Source organism: Artemia sp. Qi Xiang Cuo, chromosome 1 (genome assembly GCF_049724085.1).
Source record: "Artemia sp. Qi Xiang Cuo chromosome 1, ASM4972408v1, whole genome shotgun sequence".
Taxonomy (NCBI): Eukaryota; Metazoa; Arthropoda; class Branchiopoda; order Anostraca; family Artemiidae; genus Artemia; species Artemia sp. Qi Xiang Cuo.
In genome coordinates, this window is record NC_142794.1 from 5009904 (window position 1) to 5033421 (window position 23518).

General features: G+C 36.2%; 1 protein-coding gene across 3 annotated transcripts in view; it reads left to right on the plus strand.

Annotated features, from left to right (window-relative positions):
- Asator (tau-tubulin kinase asator) overlaps nucleotides 1-23518 on the plus strand; it is a 141884-nt gene that overhangs the window by 82771 nt on the left and 35595 nt on the right. For all 3 annotated transcript variants that reach the window (XM_089086895.1, XM_089087049.1, XM_089086974.1), the window contains exon 13: nucleotides 18869-19699. In XM_089086895.1, coding sequence (XP_088943021.1) covers nucleotides 18869-19699 — 831 coding nt within the window. The remainder of the gene's footprint in view (nucleotides 1-18868; nucleotides 19700-23518) is intronic.

Consider the following 23518-nt stretch of genomic DNA (forward strand, 5'->3'; position numbering starts at 1 on the left):
AACCCTCAATTTTTCTAAACTAAACATATACATACCTTTTGTCTATAAAGTAATTGGTTGATTATATATTTTATGCTTAAAAATAGAACAATTTTCAAAACAAAAAATTATAGAAGCAAAACTTTGATTACGTCCCCCTCCCTTGTTTCCCACAAAACTTCAGGCCAAATTCTAACAAACTCCTCATTTACTTACAAAACTATTATCAGTTATTTTAGCTATTATTATTTAATTACTACTTTGTATTATTTTTATTTTTAACTTATTTTTATTTTATTAATTAATTAATTAATTATGATTATTTTCGTTTATTAACTGCGCCCTCTACTTTATCTTAATAAAAATAGATTCTCGAGTTGCAAAATGATTATAACGATTAGATTATTTATCTAAAATTTTCCGCCCCTAAAATTTATGCGCCCGGGGTATGTACCTCCTCTGCCTCCCCCCTAAAACAACTACTGAACACTCTAGTTTAAAAGACTATTAAAAGACACTTATGTTAAGTTATCCTAAGGATTAGGTTATCCTTAAAATTTATGCGCCCGGGGTAAGTACCCCCTCTGCCTTCCCCCTAAAACCACCTCTGAACACTAGTTTAAAAGATTATTAAATGACACTCATGTTAAGGTATTTTTAGTTAAGCTTATTGTTTCCTTTTTATCCAGCGGGGTCAACTCTAAAATACATGGTTATTTAATCAGAACTTTCGTCGGTTTTTATGATGGGTACTGTCCTTGCCCTGGTTAACCAGTTGGCGAACAACATTTTATGCAAATCAAAATATGTTGATGTATATGTTAAGGGGGGTCGGGGTCGGAGTAGAGGGTTACGGGGGAGGATCTTTCCAGTGAGGATGTTTCCTTGGGTGAAGGGACATTTCTATGATGGGGGTGCCGAATTTCCCAGAATTATTTGAAAGACGATCAAAAATTAAAAAAAAAAAAAGTTTTTTTTCAACTGAAAGTAAGGAGCAACAATAAAACTCAAAACGAACAGAAATGATTACGTATTTGAGGAGGTTCGCCCCCTAGTCAATACCTCACTCTTTACGCTAAAGTTTTTTTTATTACTTTCAAAAGAGCTATCTATTCTAATTAACCGGCCTGTCTATTCCATATTAGAGGTTTGTATTTTATACAAATTAAAATATGTTAATGTATATGTTATGGGGAGGGGGGGGGGGTCAGATTAAGGGGTTACGGGGGAGGATCTTTCCACGGAAGATGTTTCCTTGGGGGAATGGACATTTCTATGAAGGGGCACCGGATTTCCCAGCATTATTTAAAAAACGATCAGAAATTAAATTAAATTTTTTTTTTATCTGGAAGTATGGAGCAACGTTGAAACTTAAAACCAACAGAAATTATTACGTATATGAGGGGGTTCGCCCCCTAGTCAATGCCTCACTTTTTACGCTAAAGTTTTTTTTATTACTTTCAAAAGAGCTATCTATTCTAATTAACCGGCCTGTCTATTCCATATTAGAGGTTTGTAGAAGAACATTAAAATTACTGCTATAGATGTATTGAATAAATCACTAATATTGACGAATTTTTACCACTAACTGAACAGAAATCAACAAAAGAGAGAAGAAAAAAGAGACAGATAAAGCTAGGAAGTACATCCATGGGTCAATCCATATCTTTGATCTTATCGCTCTGGTTTATCCTTCTACTGGAATAAACCAGAGCTGCTCTAAGTTAAAGTGGACAGTATTTAAACTTAAAGCATATTCACTCTTTGTTAGGTCTACCAAACTTTACCAAATCACTCTACCAAACTTTTGCACACATAGTTTTGGATAAAAATTTTAAGAAGTAAAAATAGGCTAGCGAAAGAAGCGTATTTTATTTGAAATTTTCCGCCCTTAAAATTTATGCGTCCGGGGTAAATACCCCCTCTGCCTTCCCCCTAAAACCACCTCTGATCACTAGTTTAAAAGACTATTAAATGACATTCATGTTAAGGTATTTTTAGTTAAGCTTATTGTTTCCTTTTTATCCAGCGGAGTCAACTCTAAAATACATGATTATTTAATCAGAACCTCCGTCAGTTTTTATGATGGGTACTGTCCTTGCCCTGGTTAACCAGTTGGCGAACAACGTTTTATACAAATTAAAATATGTTAATGTATACGTTATGGGGGGGGGGGGTCAGATTAAGGGGTTACGGGAGGATCTTTCCACGGAAGATGTTTCCTTGGGGGAATGTACATTTCTATGAAGGGGCACCGGATTTCCCAGCATTATTTAAAAAAACGATCAGAAATTAAATTAATTTTTTTTTTCATCTGGAAGTATGGAGCAACGTTAAAACTTAAAACCAACAGAAATTATTACGTATATGAGGGGGTTCGCCCCCTAGTCAATGCCTCACTTTTTACGCTAAAGTTTTTTTTATTACTTTCAAAAGAGCTATCTATTCTAATTAACCGGCCTGTCTATTCCATATTAGAGGTTTGTAGAAGAACATTAAAATTACTGCTATAGATGTATTGAATAAATCACTAATATTGACGAATTTTTACCACTAACTGAACAGAAATCAACAAAAGAGAGAAGAAAAAAGAGACAGATAAAGCTAGGAAGTACATCCATGGGTCAATCCATATCTTTGATCTTATCGCTCTGGTTTATCCTTCTACTGGAATAAACCAGAGCTGCTCTAAGTTAAAGTGGACAGTATTTAAACTTAAAGCATATTCACTCTTTGTTAGGTAGCCAGGAGACGGAGTTTTTTTTGTTTTTCTTGCATTTTTTTCTCGAACATTTCTTTACTGCTTTGTCCATTTTAGTAACACACACGTAAGTATACATCACTCTACCAAACTTTTGCATAAATAGTTTGGATAAAAGTTTTAAGAAGTAAAAATAGCCTAGCGAAAGAAGCGTATTTTATTTTTTTGGAGGATAAGATAGAGGTAAGGTGGCCGCAAGAAATTAAGAAAATTTTAGATGAGGCAGGATATTCGTATTTTTGGAATGAAGGTCAGGGATCAAATCAGGATACAGTGGTCGATAAGGTATAAGAAAGGTTACATGAGCAAGGAATACAGCAGTGGCAGGCTCGGAAGGAGCCCCTGGGATCTCTGAGTCTGTATAGTTCGGTGAAGGACACGTTGGGGGAAGAAGTTTTTTTAAGTTGGGGTTGAAAGGGGAAGAAATGAAATGGATTTTGAATTTAAGGGGAGGGTCGATTGATATTTGGGAAAGGGAGAGAAAATTTAGGGGTCATAGTGTTAACCCAGTCCCTTGTCTGATGTTTTGGGAAGATGATGAGGATATTTTTCATCTTTTGGGGAATGTTAAGCAATTGACAAGTAAAAGAAATGAGTTTTTTTAGTTAGTACTGATACATAGAAGGTGGGTGGAAGGAGTGTAGGAGCAAGAGTTCAAACAGCTTTAAAGAATCCGTCTAAATATGCAGATGAGAGACTGATACATCGTGAAAGATGTATCTCTTTATAAATATTTTCGTGAACAACTATATATAAGTACGTTTTTTTTCATTTATTTGTGGTTTTTTGTTGGTTTTGTAATGTTTATGTTCATTTTTTTTTCCTGTGGCCCGATGGTTTTTTTTGGAAATACATACATACATTCATATCATTGATAGACTGTTTTTCAGTTTTCATCTAATTTTTTTTTCATGGTGATTCTTTTTTTTAAATTGAGTAAGAATTTAGACAATTGAGAATTCTTTTTGTTTTTTTTGACAAAAAGAATTTTTGACAAAACATCTTTTTGTATACTGGGATAAGATTAAACTCAATATGACGAGCCTCTACCCCCTCCAAATTGTTGGAAACTGCGTTTATGGAAGCCATATCATCCAGTTAATCTACTGCAATCTTTATACATGTATTGATCAGGGGTGTCGTTTGGGGGGGGGGAGGGGCAAGGGGGTAGTTGCCATACTCTTCTTTTCGCTATTTCTGCTTTCAGAACTTACGTTTTCTGCACGTCTGTTTTCTATAAGTAAATTTGGAGAAAAAAATTTATTATGTAGCCCATTCCCCCTGACTCCCAGTATATGGACCCCTCTTTCCCTCCAATAAAAGTGCAGTATATTCTTCCATGGTATTGATAGCTACATTTGAAATTCCAAAGGGTTTTACGTCGTAACCTTTTTCGGCATTACAGTGTGAACACTCTGTGATACAAAAAAAAAAAAAAAAAAAAAAAAAAAAAAAAAAAAAAAAAACTGAGAGAAAAGTAACAATAAGTTCTTGAAACAATGTATTGTCGAGTTTCCTTTTTTTGTGTGCGTGTGTTTGTGGGTGCGGGGGTTTGTGAAAAAAAAAAGCCTGAAGTAAAATCAGGATTTCTAGACGTGTGCGGGCCAGTTGATAATCAACAGTTGTTTTTTAAATTAGACTATGTCTTTTGAAAACAAGATTGCCAGCTTTTGTATATGTTTTTGTCTAAGTTATGCATGATGTAATTATCTGGAAGTAGTATTTGCTATACGATGTGGAATAGCTATTTCTCCTCAAATAGCTTATGCTCTTATGCTCAAATTGGTTAAGTAATCTTTCTAACGGGATCTGTAACTCAAATAAGGTTGAATTAAACTAAACTAAACTTGTTGCATGCTGACCAATGGTCTGCGTTGCGCAAGTACCGAAATCATGATTCAATCCCTTCGGCTGCGAGTGCAGTGCGTGGTTGGGGGCAAATCATCCGACACTTCCTGTGTTCTCCCCCCCCCCCCCAGATTTTTCCATTTAGAGCTGGGTCAACTTTGGCTGAGCTTACAGGGTCACAGCATTGACCCCCGTTCCAAACCCAATAACCCCTCGAAATCAGGACTCCAACCCCTGATCTCAGGATTTTATGTCCAGATTTCTAACCACTCGGCTAGGACGGCTCAGCAGAGCCGTTATAAGGTTGAATAAAACTTAAGGCTCCTGCCACGTTGGGGGTGGCGTAGAGAGCGTCGCAACTCTGCTCCTCCAGGCTGACCGGTCTACTGCTATTAATGGGGCCTCTTCGACAGCGATGTTAGCTATCTCAAGGAATTTGTTGAGGCTATCCTTCCACTTTGTCTGCCCCTCGGGCGAGACCAGCCATTAGCCTTAGCGTCAAAATCGTAGACTGTTCGGGCTGGGGTTGTCGTCGACATACGCAGGAGGTTTCCGAACCATCTGAGAGTACGGTGCGCTATTTGGACGGAGAATGGCACTTGGGAGGTGAGTGCGAGCAACCTAACTTGCGTTGCTTACAAAATCGTCCCATCGAAATTCCTGAATCCGATGGAGCTGTTTCGTCTGGCCGAGGTCTATCGTTCTGAGGATTGCTGATTTGAGAGGCGTGGTCTCTGCAGCATAGAGGAGGACAAGGCCTACGGATGTATTAAATAAATTTATATTTTCGTTTACCTATACATACGCAGAATTCTACGACAACTCTCGAGCCCTTTCCGACGATAGACGAGGCTTTTGAAATTCAACTGCGCACCTCTTCCTCTATAGAGCCGTCCTTAGACAGCACGGAGCCAAGATAAGTGAAGTTCTGTACAATTTCAACAGGAGCTTTGAAAACAGTTATGTTCTTAGGGAGCGAGACTGGGCGTGGGGGCTCAATTGCCATTATCTTCGTCTTAAGCCAATGTATTTTCAGCCCCACTTTTGCTGCCTCTTCCTGTAGGACTTCCAGAGCGTCAGTCGACTCGTCGATTGAGTCAGCAACGAGACCAAGATCATATGCGAAGTCAGCGTCCGTCAGAACGCGATCTCCAAACTGCAGACCAAAGGGCAGGCGATTTGTTGTTCGTGTCATGACATGGTCTATCACATAGTTTATTAGTTTCAGGGTGGCGGCACACCCTTGTCGCACACTGGTTTTGATGCCGAATGTCGTGCTCCGTTTGCCGTTGACTTGGACGCAACCCACGGTCTCTTCGTAAAGCTTTTCAAACAACTTGCAATATTTGTCTGGTAGACGAGTTGATCGAAGTATCAGCCAGAGCAAGTTGCGATCCACCGAGTCAAACGCAGCCTTGAAGTCCACAAAGGCAACATATGCTTTCCTCCTGAATTCCTTCGTCTTCTCAATTAACTGGCGCATGGTAAAGATTTATTCGACAGTGGATCTCCCGGGCATAAACCCCGCATGCTGGACTCTCATCTTTCTTCTAAGGATGCTCCTGCATCTATCCAGCAGGGTTATAGCAGAGAGCTTTCCTGGTACTGAAAGTAGCGCTATGCCTTTGTAGTTCGAACAGATGCTCTTGCTCCCCTTTCTCTTCCATAAGGGCAGGATTATACCTGCTCACCAGTCCTTCGGGATCCATTCTGTGCACCAAACCACAGAAAACAGCATATGAAGCCAAAGTAGCATCGCCGGTCCGGCATACTTCAGAAGCTCAGCTGATATTCCACATACGCCTGCCGCTTTGTTATTCTTCAAACGTTTTACTGCTGTGTAGACTTCTTATGACGTGAAAGGAGTTTCTCTGTCACTTGTCAGCAGCTCCTGGGTGCTGGTGGCTAGGCTGATGAGTTCCTGGTCAGTCTGCGTATCGGCTTCGGCGTTGAGGAGGCCCGAGAAGTGGTCTTTCCATAGACTGACCTGGGCAGCTTCGTCACTAAGCGGCTGACCATCCAGCGGTTGAATAAAAGCGGGCTAAAAAATTTTCAGCGCAAAAAAAAGATTGCAGAATTGGAAAAAAAACAGGTGTCTCAGCAAGCTCAACCATTGACTTGCATTATTAAAAAGATTTCAGTTTTTGGTTTTGGTTAATAAATATTCTATTTTGGAACTAAACTCGAGCTCGATTCTGATCTCTGAATATAACTATTATGTTTTAATAGATCAGTTCTTCCTTACTATTCTTTCCGCTATTTACGCCTTCAGTACTTCTGTTTTCTGCATGTCTGTTTTCTGTAAGTACAAAAAACAGATGGTAAATTATATTGTTTATTAACGGCTAAATCAAATCCAAGATGTAGAAAATACGATAATCATAAATATTATAGGAATTTGGGGCAAAGGGCACCGTCTCCTTTGTGTGTGCTTTTCTACAAGGGGTCACAACAGGGCTTTGGGTCATAGGAAAAAAACAGAACACAAACATAACAAAACCAACAAAAAATCACAAATAAATAAAAAAAAAATATTTATATATGAATCTTCACGAAAACATTTTTAAAGAGATACATATTTCACGATGTATCAGCCCTTCATCAACATACTTGGCCAAATTCTCTAATGTCATTTTAACTCGTGATCCTATAATCCCTTCCACCTACTATCTATATTCCAACACTAACGAAAAACACTCATTTCTCAGATTCGCCAATTCCTTACAATTCCCCCAAAAATGAAACATATCCTCATCATCTTCCCCACACATGGGACAAGGGACTGGGTTAACACTATGACCCCTTAATATCCTCTCCCTTTCCCCTATATCAATTGAACCTCCCCTTAAATTCGAAATCCATTTTATTTCTTCCCCTTTCAACCCCAACTTGAAATAAACTTCTTCCCCCCACGTGTCCTTCACCGTACTATACAGACTCAAAGATTTCAGGGGCTCCTTCCGAGCCTGCCACTGCTGTATTCCTTGCTCGTGTAACCTTTCTTTTACCTTGTTAACCACTGTGTCCGAATTCGATCCCAGCTTTTCATTCCAAAAATACAAATATCCTACTTCATCTAAAATTTTCTTAGTTTCTTGCGGCCACCCTATCTCTATCTTATCCTCCAAAAAAATAAAATACGCTTCTTTTGCTAGCCTATTTTTACTTCTTAAAATTTTTATCCAAAACCATGTGTGCAAAAGTTTGGTAGAGTGATGTATACTTACTTGTGTGTTACTAAAATGGACAAAGCAGTAAAGAAATGTTCGAGAAAAAAAATGCAAGAAAAAAAAAAAAAACTCCGTCTCCTGGCTACCTAACAAAGAGGGAATATGCTTTAAGTGTAAATACTGTCCAGTTTAACTTAGAGCAGCTCTGGTTTATTGCAGCAGAAAGATAAACCAGAGCGATAAGATCAAAGATATAGATTGACCCATGGATGTACTTCCTAGCTTTATCTGTCTCTTTTTTCTTCTCTCTTTTGTTGATTTCTGTTCAGTTAGTGGCAGAAATTCGTCAATATTAGTGATTTATTCAATACATCTATAGCAATAATTTAAATGTTCTTCTACAAACCTCTAATATGGAATAGATAGGCCGGTTAATTAGAATAGATAGCTCTTTTTAAATTACTAAAAAAAAACTTTAGCGTAAAAAGCGTGGTATTAACAATGAGGAGAACCCCCTCATATGCGTAATAACTTCTGTTCGTTTTAATTTTTACTGTTGCTCCTTACTTTCAGATGAAAAAACCTTTTTTTTATTTAATTTCTGATCGTTTTTTAAATAATACTGGGAAATCCTGTGCCCCTTCATAGAAATGTCTCTTCCCCCAAGACATCCTCCGTGGAAAGATCCTCCCACGAAACCCCCTAATCTGACCCCCCCCCCCATAACATATACATTAACATATTTTGATTTGTATAAATTGTTGCGTTCCAACTGGTTAACCAGGGCAAGGACAGTACCCATCATAAAAACTGACGGAAGTTTTGATTAAATAATCATGTATTTTAGAGTTGTCCCCGCTGGATACAAAGGAAACAATAAGCTTAACTAAAAATACCTTAACATGAGTGTCTTTTAGTAGTCTTTTAAACTAGTGTTCAGAGGTGGTTTTAGGGGGAAGGCAGAGGGGGTACTTACCCCGGGCGCATAAATTTTAAGGGCGGAAAATTTCAAATAAATGATCTAATCGCTATAATTATTATGTAACTCGAAAATCTATTTTTATTAAGATAAATTAGAGGTCGCAGTTAATAAACGAAAATAGTTATAATTTATTAATTAATTAATAAAATAAAAATAAGTTAAAAATAAAAATAATAATTAAATAATAACAGTTAAAATAACTGATCATAAATTTGTAAGTAAATGAGAAGTTTGTTAGAATTTGGCCGGAAGTTTTGTGGGAGACAAGGGAGAGGGACGTAATCAAGATTTTGCGTCTGGAATTTTTTGATTTGAAAATTGTTCTATTTTTAAGCATAAAATATATAGTCAACCAATTATTCTATAGACATAAGGATTTTTTTTTTTAGTTTAGAAAACTTGAGGGTTTCGTTTAAGGGAAACGAAATATTTAGTGAATCACGAAAAAGTGAATGTGACAAAACTTGTAAGAAAGCAAGAAAACTAGAGAATCAGGGAAATGGAAGCTACAAATTTTAAGGGGTTTTTCAGTTTTATTCTTATCTATTGTTTACCTAAGCTAGGCCTAAATCACTGTGGAAACAAAACGGCGTATCATTTGTAATTTTTTCACATTTTGCAGAAGGGCTGGGGTTCAAAGCTAGATTTTCCCTTTCTTGTCATGGCCCTAACTAGGAGAGTGTCACCAAGGAACTGGTGGTGCCATAAATCTTGCCACTAATCAGAAGAAAATGAAAAACATGGCATGACATATCGTATTTTCCCCCTTGTACGTAAAAAGCATATTGTGTTTGGAATTTGTCAATTTAAAGAAATGAATCTGAAAATGACAAAGGGGGCAATGGCCAGTTATAGGAAACAAAGAGAGCAAAAGTCAAACGAATATTTCGCCCGTATAGAACAAGGCGTCTTCAGCGTACAAAAAACAACTAGAATATAAAATAATATAAATATATATATATATATATATATAAAACTATATATATATATATATATATATATAAATATATATATATATATATATATAAAACTATATATATTATATATATATCTATATTTTTTTCTCTTCGTTTCCTTTTACCGGCTATAAAACCGTTTGTCATTTTCAGGTTCATTTCCTTGTTTTGTCATGGCTGGCCAGTTCAGCTTTAGATCTTTTATTTGTCAAATTGTAAATTTCTTGTCTTTTATTTCTTTGTGCCATATGGGGGCTGTACAATGATTCTACTGTACCATGAAACAAATTACTGATTAATACACTATAGTACTTTTTTTTCTGAAGGTTTCATAGGTCCTTAAGGGTTTGAAAAATTATTTTTATTGGCCTATTATAGGGAAAAATGTCAGTTCAAAGACTCCCAGCCCTAACGTCATGAAATAAAATCACACATGCATCCTCTCATACTCTATAACATCATGCGTAGTTTCTCAGTAATGCGTCATCCATCTTGGCTTGTTGACTTAATATTTTTCTCTCTTTTTTTGTCGCCACTTTCTTCTCCGTGTTTGACTTTTGTCTAGCTGGCTATCGCTCACAGCAGTTTTCTAAAATGCTTTTTGTTTGCTATGAAAATATTACTGAAGGGATATTTGGATTTCTTATACTGGAGTTGAATTAAATTCATCGTTAAAAATCGTTAAATGACTGGTATATTATGGCTGGTAAGCAGGATAGGCGAGGAAGAGAAGCTGGAGAGGTAAGGGTAGGCAGGGACTAAGGTGGGACTGGGAGGGGAGGATTGGAAGGGGAATATTGAAGAGTGATGGAAACTAGATTTGTTATTATTTTTCTTTTATATTTTTATTTATCTGTTATTATTTTTATTTCTGTTATTTATTTATTTATGTATTTTTTCACATATATTGGTTATAGTTTATTTATTTTCGTTTTGTTTATAATGTTTGTTTAAATTAAGTAGTTGAGGTTTAAGTAAATAGTCGAGTTAATAGGTAAGTAGTTACGTGAACTTTCGCGCGACGGCAAACCTTCATAGGTTTTCTCCACCGTGAAAGTGTTGTTTCATTTATTTATTTGTTTGTGAATGTGGATTAATAAACGTATGAACTTAACTTATGATGGAGAATGATGAATTTAAATGTAGAAATTGATCTTTTTTAAATTAATTTAAAGTAACAATGAATATTCTGTTAAGTTATGCTCATGTTAAAGTGGGAATGTTCATCTTTCGAAGATTTGAGGAGATTCAGTTTGAATTTAAGGTCTTTAAAATGTGGCAATAAATATTTGAATACAATTTCGGTTTTTCTACTGAGCTAAAAGATAATTTGTCTTTTTGTATTTTGCCTATCAAGAATTTAATAAATTGTATTGTTCATATGCTGTTTCAAAAGAAAATTTAGAAGAAAATGGGGTAACATCGTAGTCGAGGGGCCTATTGCTATCTTGGGCAGAAGTTGAGTTAGGTGAATGAAATTTCCAAGCAACTACCACTATTTTTTCCTTATTTCTTGGGATTAGGACATAGCATAGATGGCAGGTCTATAGCTATGCAAGTTTTGACAAAATAAAATGCTTTAATTTTGGGTTTTCGGTCTCTTTCTCAATGCCTCTAGTTTTTAAAAACGTGATTCCTGCTATTTCAGTATAATTTTGAGCCATGTCAAAGTTTTTTCCCCCAAATTAAAAAACAAAAGATTTACAAATGTTTGAAACCTTATAAATCAGGATGGAGCAAAGATACGAGACTGAAAACACTTTTCTTGTTCCTTATTTGAGTAGTAGACTATCTCTCAAGGTTTAACTTTTATAACATAAAGATTGTAAAAAACACCATCAAAGATCAGTGTCCTATAGAGGGGGAATGAATGGATGTAGGTAGCCTACTTCAAAAGAACTTCCTGGAGGATCATTAACGCTCTGGATTCATTTCTGAGAGTTTCAGTAACCTAACCCAACACTCTTATAAGATAAATAAAAACCTCTAATCTAGAATTTTACTGAAAATGGTGAAAGTGAATGAATTATTTCAGTCTATTATTATTATTATTATTTATTGGAAAACCCGTCATACAAAAAAGGAAAAGACGGAGCAATAAACAACAACAAAAAAAGCAATACACATAAACTTAGGAGTTATACATGTGGTTTTTAGTGACGAACGCTGGAGCTAAGATCTAAATCAGCTCTTAGAACAAATTACACAAAACGAGAAAGAAAAACTCAATTATACACTACTCTGTAGGTACGCGACATGTTTCTTTTCCTTTTTTTAGGCTCCTAAATACTGAACAAACATAAATAATATGAACATCATTGCATCAAGCCGCTATTAGTAAAAAAAACAAAAAAAAACAATCAAAAGTGAATTAAAAAATATATAAAGTAGATAATAATATTAACTAGTGTAAACATGACAAGGCACGGTAAAAACATTTAAACAACACTTGCGCCTACTGGTCTTGAACTCAGATCACTCTCAACAAATGATTCATTTACTCCGATATACATAAATAACAGAAACAAGGAAATTATTCAATCACGGATCCTTTTACAACTTTACTTAAAGCAATATGCTTAAAAGAATCGATATTTAATAAACAACTCTATTATTATTAATATACGAAACATATTATCAAAAAAAAAAATTGACACCAAAATTGAGAATAATCAGCGTCACTTAAATTTGACTCATACGAAAAGAGAATAAATCATCAGTCAGTTTAAAAACTGCAGCAATTACACTAAGCGCGAAAACAAACACTTAAAAAAAATAAAAATAAAATAAAAGAACACAACAAATACATCTTAACTAATGGGTTAATACTGACGACCATGTATGATTCAACTTCATTAAACGGGAATTATAAGCACGAATTTGCTTTTCCACAGCTATAATTGGGTCAGCAATGCTGAATTTTCTAATCAAATAAGAATTGTGCGTCCAAGAGGGAAAACGTAAAAGATATTGCGAACCGGAAGAAAACTGAACGAATTTTTGACTTGACAGAATTTGTGAGCATTTTCCAAAACGGCGATATGTACCAATAATGTGGTAGAGCGACAGAGTTAAAAAGTTTCGAGAGAAGATGGCGGTTGAACCGTAACTTATTAGTTACAAAAGAAGCATATCTACGCTCTACGCTCAATGTGAGCAATTAATAGTTGTCGCGTGTGTATTACTGACGAACCAATGGGAAGACCGAGGTAGGTGATATGATCTACTGGCTTAATCCTACTATTTCCGAGAGGAATATCCCTAGGCGACTTTTGCTTCCAATTGAAGAATACAATTTCGGACTTTTAAGCATTGAACTGAAGACTTAGTTTTGCATACTCAGATTGTAGAATTGCAAAAACATCGCTTATGCGTTAGATAGGGTAACTCAAGTTCAGAACGTCGTCTGCATATCATGCGAGGGATAAATGAGGGCTAGCACAGGGGAATAATATGGGACCATGCGACTGTATAGGAAGAACTCCATGATTGAAAAGTGAAGGGGAAGAAACAGCACCTTGACGGGTACCTTTTTCGACCTTGACAAAAATATTATAGATTAGTGCGTAGACTTGAGAGCCGTTAACTCTAGTTAATAGTTGAAGAATTAAGCGAACTTTAAGACGATAATACATGTCTCGAAGGGCTCTGCTATATAAGGGGCTCACTCCACGTTTTGCTGCATGGAGTAGCATAGCGGCGTGAATGAGAGAGTCGAACGCTTTACGAACATCATTCCCAGCCAACACGAGAGTTTCACCTGATGCATCAGCATCGATCAATGTGTTCGCGACAGCCGACAAAGCGTGGGCACAACCGAGACGTGGCTGGAATCCAAATTGGTTTGGTGGAACATAGCATTTTGCATTCAGTTGGTCAATGAACAGAAGTTCAAGAAGCTTACAGAAGGTAGTAGCTACTGTTATAGGGCGGAAGGACGAGCACTGGGTTGCGAGTTTACCTTTCTTTGGAATTGGAGTGAGATCTCCGATTGAGAAAGAAGACGGTACAACTCCTTGGGTAACAATCATCTGCATCAAAAGAGCATTATGGTTTACCAGCAGCTGGCTTCCATGCAGAATGTGAAGAGCGCTTATTTTATCGATGCCAGAAGATTTCTTACGCTTTAGGCGTTGGATTGCTCGCAGTACAGAATCAGCTGAAACAACAAAATTGTCGGATGGACACCTAGACAGAAATTTATCAAGCTTATCTTCATATTCGGACTGTAGGGCGGCATCTGGTGGGGAGAATTCAGCAGAGAAGTATGAATTCCATTCGGAATCAGGAATAACTTGAGCACATAGTTGGGCCCTAGGAGGATCTCTTGATACATTTCTCCAGAAGGAAGGTTGGGACAGAGAAGCTTGCTGGGATATCTCTTCAACTATTTGGGTCATGTGGATACATAGTTCTCTTGCAAACTTTCTTTTGGTAGAAAGACGAATGTTAGAAACCCAGCAAGAGTGAGGACGCTCGCACTGGAGCCACAAATGGTACCAAAATTTGGATTTTCTCCAAGATTCAACTAGGCTCGGATTACTGGACCAATGCTTCGTGACACCCCGATGCATACATTTAAGAGGTATAGTGGCTTTTTCTGCGCATCGCAGAGCATGGCAAATTTGTGCAAAATAGATATCTAGCAACACCCGTATTTCATTTGCATCAAGTTGCGGATTTTCCATGAGCAGCTGGAACGGAACATGAATTTTATGGAGGACAGAATTAGTTACTGCAGCAAAAAGGTCATCTTGGATATTTTCCCAATCCCTGTAAAATTGGGCGTGGGGCTGATGTGGTTGTGTAGTGGGAGTAGACTGAGCAGAGGAACAATAAATAGATGCAGATATTGGAAGGTGGTCTGATAGTTGGAAATCAGTAACGACTTGAACAGCAGAAACTTGGAGGTCTATAGAAGAAACAAGATGGTCAAGGTTCGACACGTAACTCGAATGGTGTGTTTAGATGTAATCAACATCTTTTGACAATATGCTAAGCCAATCGTCCAAAATATCAGACAAAATAGAAGTACGCAATCAGGAGGTGTCAGTTAAATTACAGTTAAAATCTCCTTTAATAATACAACACTTACCTAACAGGCGAATCTTTGAAAGGCAAGACCCTAGTTTCTCACGCGCTGAAGTAAATAAAAATTCTGATCGGGCATTGCGATAATCTGCTGGGAGATAGACGTTTACAATAACATACTCTTTTACACGGACAGCAAGAAAAAAATCACATGAATAAAAAATACTCGACCGGCACGAGGTCCTAACAAGCTTCGCAATACCACCCGAGGGGCGGCCACTAGAAGCGGATCGTTTAGCGGGCACCGAATAGCTAGTAAAATTATTGTCAATTTTGAGAAGGCCTAAACTATGTCTCGTCAAAAAATGCTCTTGCAAGCACAATACGTCACAATTCGAAAGCAAACCTTTTATCACAGGAATTTTTACTGAAAATCCACCATTAATATTCCACAAGAGTACAGCTTGCGTAGAAGCAGACAAATCCATGTCATACCCTTGCCTTTGCTAGTTGACCTTTGGTATTAGGACAATTTACACTGTAACAAGTATGGTCGGTAACTTTACAATCTAGACAGAACATTTTTTCCGAACACGGAGAGGCACTGTTTGAGGTGTGATCGCATGATCCACAGCGAGAGCAGAGGGCCCGATTAGAGCACTGCGAGGCCAGATGCCCAGTCTTATGAAACGAGTAACAACGCTTTGGGTGATATACAAATGCTTGTGCAGAGAGCTTTTCGTAGCCAACTTTCACAGAAACTTTTAAGAACTGATCCAGGTTTTGCTTTGACTCAATGTAGACCTTGAACACCCGGGACTTTCTGCAGTGTGAAATTTTCACGCAATTTGCTACAAGAGATTTTACTTGAGTCTCATCATATTCAATCGGTACGCCTTTCAGGATCCCTATGAATGGTGGGGAGTTCAAACTCAACAAGATAACTGGGGTGCTGTTTTAATTACTTTCGGGACTTTTATTCGCTGCACGCTTTGAATTAACAGCAAGTATCCATTCCGAAGCCGATTTTTTAAGTTCACTTATTTCACCTGAGGCCTCAGGGCAAAGTTTATCGACGAAGTCCTTACGAGCATTAGGTGAGGTCAGGTTTGCAGGACAGTTTTTCAGAATAACGGCAACCGTAAGAGGTGGGGCAGGATTAATGGTTGCACTGGTATAAATTCTTGCAGACCAAACAGAACCTGAATGCATCACATTCTCCAAAAAGCCGTCAATTTTCCGAGATAATTCATTAACTTTCGAGAATAAAATAGACGAGACTGCCTCCCCGGTTGCTGGGGTTTCAGAAGGTAAGAATATAACAAAAGTGGGAACAGGCAAAATTATCCTTTGCCGCCTGATTTAACTGTTTACAAATGTCAAATACATTATCTTCATCCTTTGCATTTTTCACACACCGGCTCTGAATATTCAGCTCTTTATACAGAAACTCTTTAGCACTGATAATAGTACCATGACCAAAAAAACTTACAGCTTTTCCGATAATTAGATCAATTTTCGCACCATCAAGCATAGATCTCTTGACAAAGTTCAGTAACGGATTTAAAATAATCTTCCTATTTTGATCGGTCATTGCGCAGTCTAATTATCATAGCCAGGGACAGTCGAGTTTTCCGATCAAAATATATATGTTGTAGGTCAATTAATATGTAGGTCAAATAATATAATCCAAGTTCAAGGTGAACTATTTTCAAGTCCAAACCCGATTATGAAATTAATTCAATAAAAACCATAGGGAATCACAAATGTCTTACTGTATTGACAGTTTTACTGTATGAATGAAATTATATTCAAAAAGATGTGTTTTCAGTATGAACTCTCAATGTAGACTGATTGTAGACCACTTGTTGTGGTGCTTGGATCATGTTAGGGCTAAGGGACCCCAGTTGAGGGAGGGGGTCAAGGTAGGCATTACCGAATAGAAGTTCAACCCAAAGACGAATACCCCTCCAATATGGACAAAGAACACGGTTGTGATAAAAGTTCAATATCGCTTTGGCATTCGGATTTCACGTCGCCTGATGAGAAAAATTTCTTACGGGTAAATGTTCACATAGCATGTGCTTTGGCTCGAACTTGAAAAATTCGTTCATTTCGCCAGTGCATTTGCACCTAAAATAAATAAAGGAGTCAATGATAATTAATAATAGCTATTTGTATTATTATAATAATAAATACTTTTAACGAGTAATAAAAGTTAATATAGAATAAATAATTAGAAACTTACGATTTAAGGATTTGTAAAAATCTTTTTTTTAGATAAATATCTAAATTATTTTTATTGCAAAATTTTCTGAGAACACCAGGAATTTTGCTTTTAATCAGAAAATTTCAGTCAAATTTTCACTTTAAAAAACGAATCATTTTAATTTCAGAATTTACCTCTACATACAGAATTTTTTTTCGGGGATTTGTTCATCTATTCTTTGATTTAGCAAATTATTTTTTTAGTCTATCTACAATATCGTTTCGGCAGCCGCGTTTTACTTCATTTGATCAAAAAGCAAAAATTTGTTCGTGTGGGTGAATGTTCGGTTTGCTTTTGTATGGGATCACAGCAAAAAAGTATGAATCTTTAACGGGAAAAATTGTATTTAAGATAAAGGGATAAACATCCTTTGATATAATGGCGAAGTTGAACTGTTGATAGCTTCGATATTTGCTTTGAGTATGTATTGAAATGTATCTTAGTGTCCCAAAAAATTTCCAGGAAAACCACAGAATTTTGCTTTCATTCAAACATACTAGCTGTAATTCGCGACGCAACTTTGTCTGGTTATTTTAGATCGTCAGAATTTTTCTTCTTCTGTAGGAATTGTTTTTGTTCCCTTTGAAATGCGTGGCCGCGACTGCAACTTGCTCCGAAGATCATGAGATCAGAATATCGTTGAACTTGATAGTTTTAAGATTTAATTCACCCAACCAGAATTATGATATTACTTAGACTTTTTGTCTAAGCTTGTTTAGCCGTTATGAACGTTTTCCTACTTCGCATGTCTCCGACTTATTTCAACTTATTTTCAAATCTAAAAACTAAATTACAAAGGATATCTCACCATTGGCTTGGTGGAGAGACAAGGCTCAGTCTCAATCTAAAAACCTTAGGAGTTCAGATAAATAACATACCTGAAATTTTCACACGGAGCATAAACATTGAGTTTGAATATTTTTGGAATTAAAGGGGGGAAAGGCCAAGTTTTGTGGCCTAAGGCTTTTAAATAGAAAAATTAAACTACTACAGACCACTAAGGAGGAAAGAGTGAAGGACTTGTCCTGGCATTTTCAAATATCCTTAGAAAAAAAAATTGTGTGGGTCAAATTTGGGGGTCGAAAATCTGAAACCCAATTCTGAAGAAGCATATAGGCCAATGCATGTTTTACTGTGACGTTATTTTTACAAAGTTTTTTTTTTCGTAGGGCCAAACAACAATTTATAAAAATTACTATTGAGCTAAAATTTTGAGATAGTCGATCGCTGTCGAACTGCCGAATAGCTATCTAGTCTCCCATTTCCAAGGCCATTATAATGCATGTAGTTAATATAAAATAAATAAAATCCTTTAAAAAAGTGTCTTCTCGAAAAAAACCCTTTGTAGAAGTTTAAAACTTCTGCCTCAAAAAGTGACGGGATCTTGCAGAAAACCTTACTGCGAAATTTTAGATAACTGAGAACCTTATTACAGAGGTCTCAGGCTGCTATCTTCAAAAGTATGAAAACTCATATTTTTACCTCCATGGGTGCTCAAACAATTGCGCTTTTGTCACGAGGGATCATTTCGAGCGAATGTGGATCTAAATTATCGGAAGAGAGTTCAGCTTTTCATAAAGATTTTTCTCATGTCTTCTGTTAAGGATTCAATGTTAGTTATTTTGACTCTAGAATCGCATGCATAAGAGAAAAATCTACAACTGGAGTAAGATTGGAGTGGGATCTCCTAGCTTAAAAATGTTACTGATTCGGGCGGGGCAGGAACTGAGCCTTACCCCTCCCGGTAAAAATGTTACTGATGTTGTTATTGTTGCGCTACCTAGGGTAGGCATATTGATTAAACCTTTTAATATAATCGACTTTTAGTAGAAACCAAAATTTACTTCAATATTTCTTTTATTATATTTTTAGGAGCTGGCTGGAGGATCCGGTAAAGACAATCAAGAACAAATCTGGACGGCATGTACTAAAGTGGAGCAAAGAGTCTTTGACGTTCCAACTGCTCCAATATCTCCAGAAAGCTATCTCATTGGACTTCGTGACTCAAACTTAGATCCCAAAAATCAAGAAGAAGTTAGATCCTTGCCTGGACCTGAATCGACTGTTTATTTTGATGTTGAAGAATCAAGCAGAACTGCCTTTCAAAGTTTTGCCAAAGGTCAAGATCAAGAAGAATCTGTATATAGCCAACCCGAAAAGGGTCGATCTCCATTTGGCCTCCCCAGTCCTCCTATTGAGGACACGCCCCTTCCCCTCCCAACGATTGATAAACCAGAAGTACCCGCCCGTAAGTTAGGACAGATCGAGCCACCAAGGATTAAGACGGTTGAACTGATTCGAGACAGTATAGATAGTGATGATTCAAGCTCAAGTAAAGAAACGAATAGTGTTCGAATCAAAGAAAGAAGGGATACAGTCGTTCAATTACCCCAAGCTCCAGCAAAATCTTTATTGCAAAGTATTGCTAGCAGTGAAAAGCGTGGATCTGTTGACTCTGGAGATCGTATTGCTTCTCCTCTTACAGGGATTCATGTGCTCTCGGAAAGGATAGATGAGGAGCAAAGGAAAATATCGGTTATTAATTTGCAAGATTTAGGAGCAGCTTTTAGTGTTAGTAGCGTGCTTAGGAGCTCATCACCTATGCCATCTAGTAGGAGGAGTCCACCTGTGGAGTCGAAGACCGAAGACGGTAGCATGAAATCGAAATCAACTAGTGCAAAGAAAATAGACGTTTTAGAGCAAGTAAGATTCTACGGTTTTTTAATATGCTTTTAACATTGGAAATTAAAGAGCCAAGCTAATGCTAAAAACAAGCAGAACGGGTTCTACGGTTTTTTAATATGCTTTTAACATTGGAAATTAAAGAGCCAAGCTAATGCTAAAAACAAGCAGAACGGGTTCTACGGTCTGCTTGTGTAAAACTTCAAACTTGAAACAAGTTTTGGACTACAACAACTAATGGTGCTTTGGCTTCTAAAAACTAAAAGATTTCAAAGACCACATTTAAATTTAATAAACTTAAATTTCAGCAATATATTTAGCTTTTAGTAAAACGCGAATGTCGATCTAGACTTAAGTATTTAGCAAATAAAAAAAAAGCGAAGAAGAAAAAACGAGGATATATCCAGCTAGTGAAAAAAGGAATGATAAATATGTGGATATTTCGGTCGAGATATCCGCTTGGCCGTTTTCAGTGCACAAAAGTAAAAAAACAGTAAAAAACATACGGACAAAAGTCCTAAGGACACAATAAATACAATACAAACCTTACAAAATAAACACCAACTAAAACAGGCCCTCTCCAATAACGGGGGGGGGGGTTAATTTATAATCAGAAGTGAATAGAAAATGTACCGAGGTAAAGCCTTTTTAACAATTATTTCCTTCTCTCTCTCTCTTCTCTCTCCTCTCTCTCTCTCTCTCTCTCTCTTTCACTCTCTCTCTCTCTCTCTCTCTCTCTCTCTCTCTCTCTCTCTCTCTCTCTCTCTTACTCGTTCCTCTTTTTTCTCCGTTTTTAAAGCTCATCTTATTAGGAATTTTCACTACAAATTTGAAAGTTTATTTAGAGTTACTATTATTGGTTAATAGTGAACAAGCTGCACGGTTGTGTATGTTTGATTTAAAGGAAACTTTTTTCACTATGTTAAATTGTGGTCAGATGTGCATAAAAATAGATACCTAGGTAAAGCATTTTTAACCATTATTTTCCTTTTTTAACTATATTAACTTATAATCAGAAGTGAATAGAAAATGTACCGAGGTAAAGCCTTTTTAACAATTATTTCCATTGAACTGTCTCCTAAACGAGATGAGAAAAAAATTCTCTTCAAAATGCAAATCCAAAAAAATTCAAATTTTGTAGAAATAAAGTACCCTTAACTGAAGCTTAGTGCTGTTATGTTATATATTTTTGAGAGAAAAAAAATTCGACAAGATGTCAGCTTTAGGGTTCTACAAGTCAATATCTTGGAAGCAATGCATAGGATCGAACAGATCTTTTACGTTGAATGGTCTTGTGTATGAGCAATGCTCGTCTGTCAACTACTTAGATAATCCAGGAGCGTTAAATTGGGGGGGGGGGGGTACCCACATGTTTTCACCCAGTCGGTTAAAAAAATTTAGTCGGTAAAACAGTGACGCGAAACGCCGCTATTTCACCAGTCAATTTTGTTATGCCATTCCCAAACATTTCCGTTAGTGATGCCTCTGGTTACATCTCCAATTACTATGTCTTTATGGAAAGTACCCACAAAAACATTGCCTTATTTTGATAATTCTCTGTCCTATTTGATGAATATAAAATGGGCTTAAGAAATTATTGAGTTGCTTGAGGATATGATTCGAAAAGGGTATGCCTCCATAGAGACTCGTGTCTTTCGATGCGGAGTTCTATTGCTGCTCCAAAAGTTAAAAGATATTTCATTAGGAAGTGGTAGTAAATATAAATTTTATTGTAGGATATTTTTTATCAAGAGTAATGGCCAAGCCGCGCTATAGGTACATTAGTTGACCAAAAACCAACATTTTTGAACGATCCGTGTTTTTCATTGATTTTAACATCACACTTTTCCTACTGGAGCGGAAGACCGAAAGGGTAGACACGTAATTGCAAAAGCTTAATGCCCGTGCCACATTATAGTCACACTTGTTGATAAAATCAAAATTACGCACGACTACAGCGCCAATTACGTTCGCCGTTCGTAATTTCTCGAGTTCAACATAGTTCAACTTCAAACATAAACTTCTTGACTGACCAGTCACAGTGTAGGTTTAAGGCATACTTTTTAGAACTAGAAAAGATGGAAACTTAGAACAGCGGTTTTTCAATCTGGGAGAGGAATCTGACAAAATTTAAGAAGACTTAGTATTAATAGACAACTTTTGGACACAAATTACTGTTTGTGCAAACTCTTTAAACTAATTTCTTGCTTTTTAAATACAAGTGTGACACTAGAATCAAGAAAATTGCCTTATCATTCATGATATTTGGCTTTGTTTATCAATAGATGTGACTATGATGTGTCACGGGCATAAAACTGATTTGTTCCCAAATGTTTTCTACTACTGCTCTGTCTTTGTAATTTTGTTCAGATGCAACTTACAGATAGAAATATGTTGTTCCAAGCTCCCATCTTTTCTATTTTCAGTAGAATGGACTTAGCTCTTGGCTCTAATTAGTCTGTCACAAACATTATGCTTTTAAGTTGAACATAGATCAACTGAACAAATTTTTACCAGGATACCTTTTTGGCGTTAGCGGAAACCTTTTGTATCGATAAATGTGACTTTAGGGGGCTTGAACATTAGGAAGAAAGATGATCAACCGTCTTTTTGGTCGCAAACATGCCCATTTAGTTGCACGGAAGGTTAGTTTGAAATTACAAATTTTAACGTGTGTAAAATGTTGCGTTTTTAAGATTTTAATGAAAAATGAATGATTTTTTTTTTATCTGTAAACGTATATTAAAAACAATACCTCTATAAAGATATTTAAGCATTTCAGATTTGAAGAAAATACTTTAAGCTCTAAAGAAATCCTCAATCAGTGCCCACAAAATTTTTGAACCTTATTTTCTTCCACTTTACATTGAAAAAAAGAAAAATTTGACAAGATATGCTATTTAAAATTATTAGGTTTCCCCATGCCCCCCGTGGGAGGATGTATGTCACCTACCTGTTGTAGAATCAAACAGAGTGTTAGTCTGCGCTCAGCTTTTTTATATTTTATTTCTTTCATTAAATATTTATCCCACTTCTTGGCGTATTTGCGTTTACTTATTTTCAAATTAGTTCCTAACAATTATTACCATTGAACTGTCTCCTAAACGAGATGAGAAAAAAATTCTCTTGAAAATGCAAATCCTAAAAAAATTAGTTTATGTCACCTACCTGTTGTAGGATTAAATAGGGTGTTAGGCTCCGCTCAGCTTTTTTATATATTTTATTTCTTTCATTAACTATTTATCCAACTTCTTGACGTGGTTGCGTTTATTTATTTTCAAATTAGTTCTCCATAGTTAGTTTTTGTCTGTATAACTAACTAACTTAATTTCTATATAAATAACCATCTGTATAGTTACTATAGTTTTAATCTAGTTAGTTTTATTTCAAGTTAGTTCTCTCTAGGTTTTCAGTGTTCATAACTTTTGATACAGTGTTTTCAAAAAAATGTTTCCATAAAATCTAACTATTTCTTTTTAATTCCAAATTCGTATTATCTTACATAGTTTTATTCGGTTCCGTGAGGTTTCCCCTTCCTGGGTTAGAGGGGGGGGGGTCTTTACACTCTTGGTGCGTATACGAACTAAAAAATTCATGCCATGCTGTGCACGCTTTAGACTTTTTTTTTTTTTTTTTTTTTTTTTTTTTTTTTTGTTTTTTTTTTTTAGTTTATTAATAAAAAATAGAACTTGACAAAATGCATACATATATATATATATAATACATGAAAAAGAATTTATTAAAATAAAATAAATTAAAAAAATCCAACAAAAATAAAATTATATAATTAATTAAGATCTTAAATTAATTAAATTAAATAGCTATAAATTTATAAAGTTC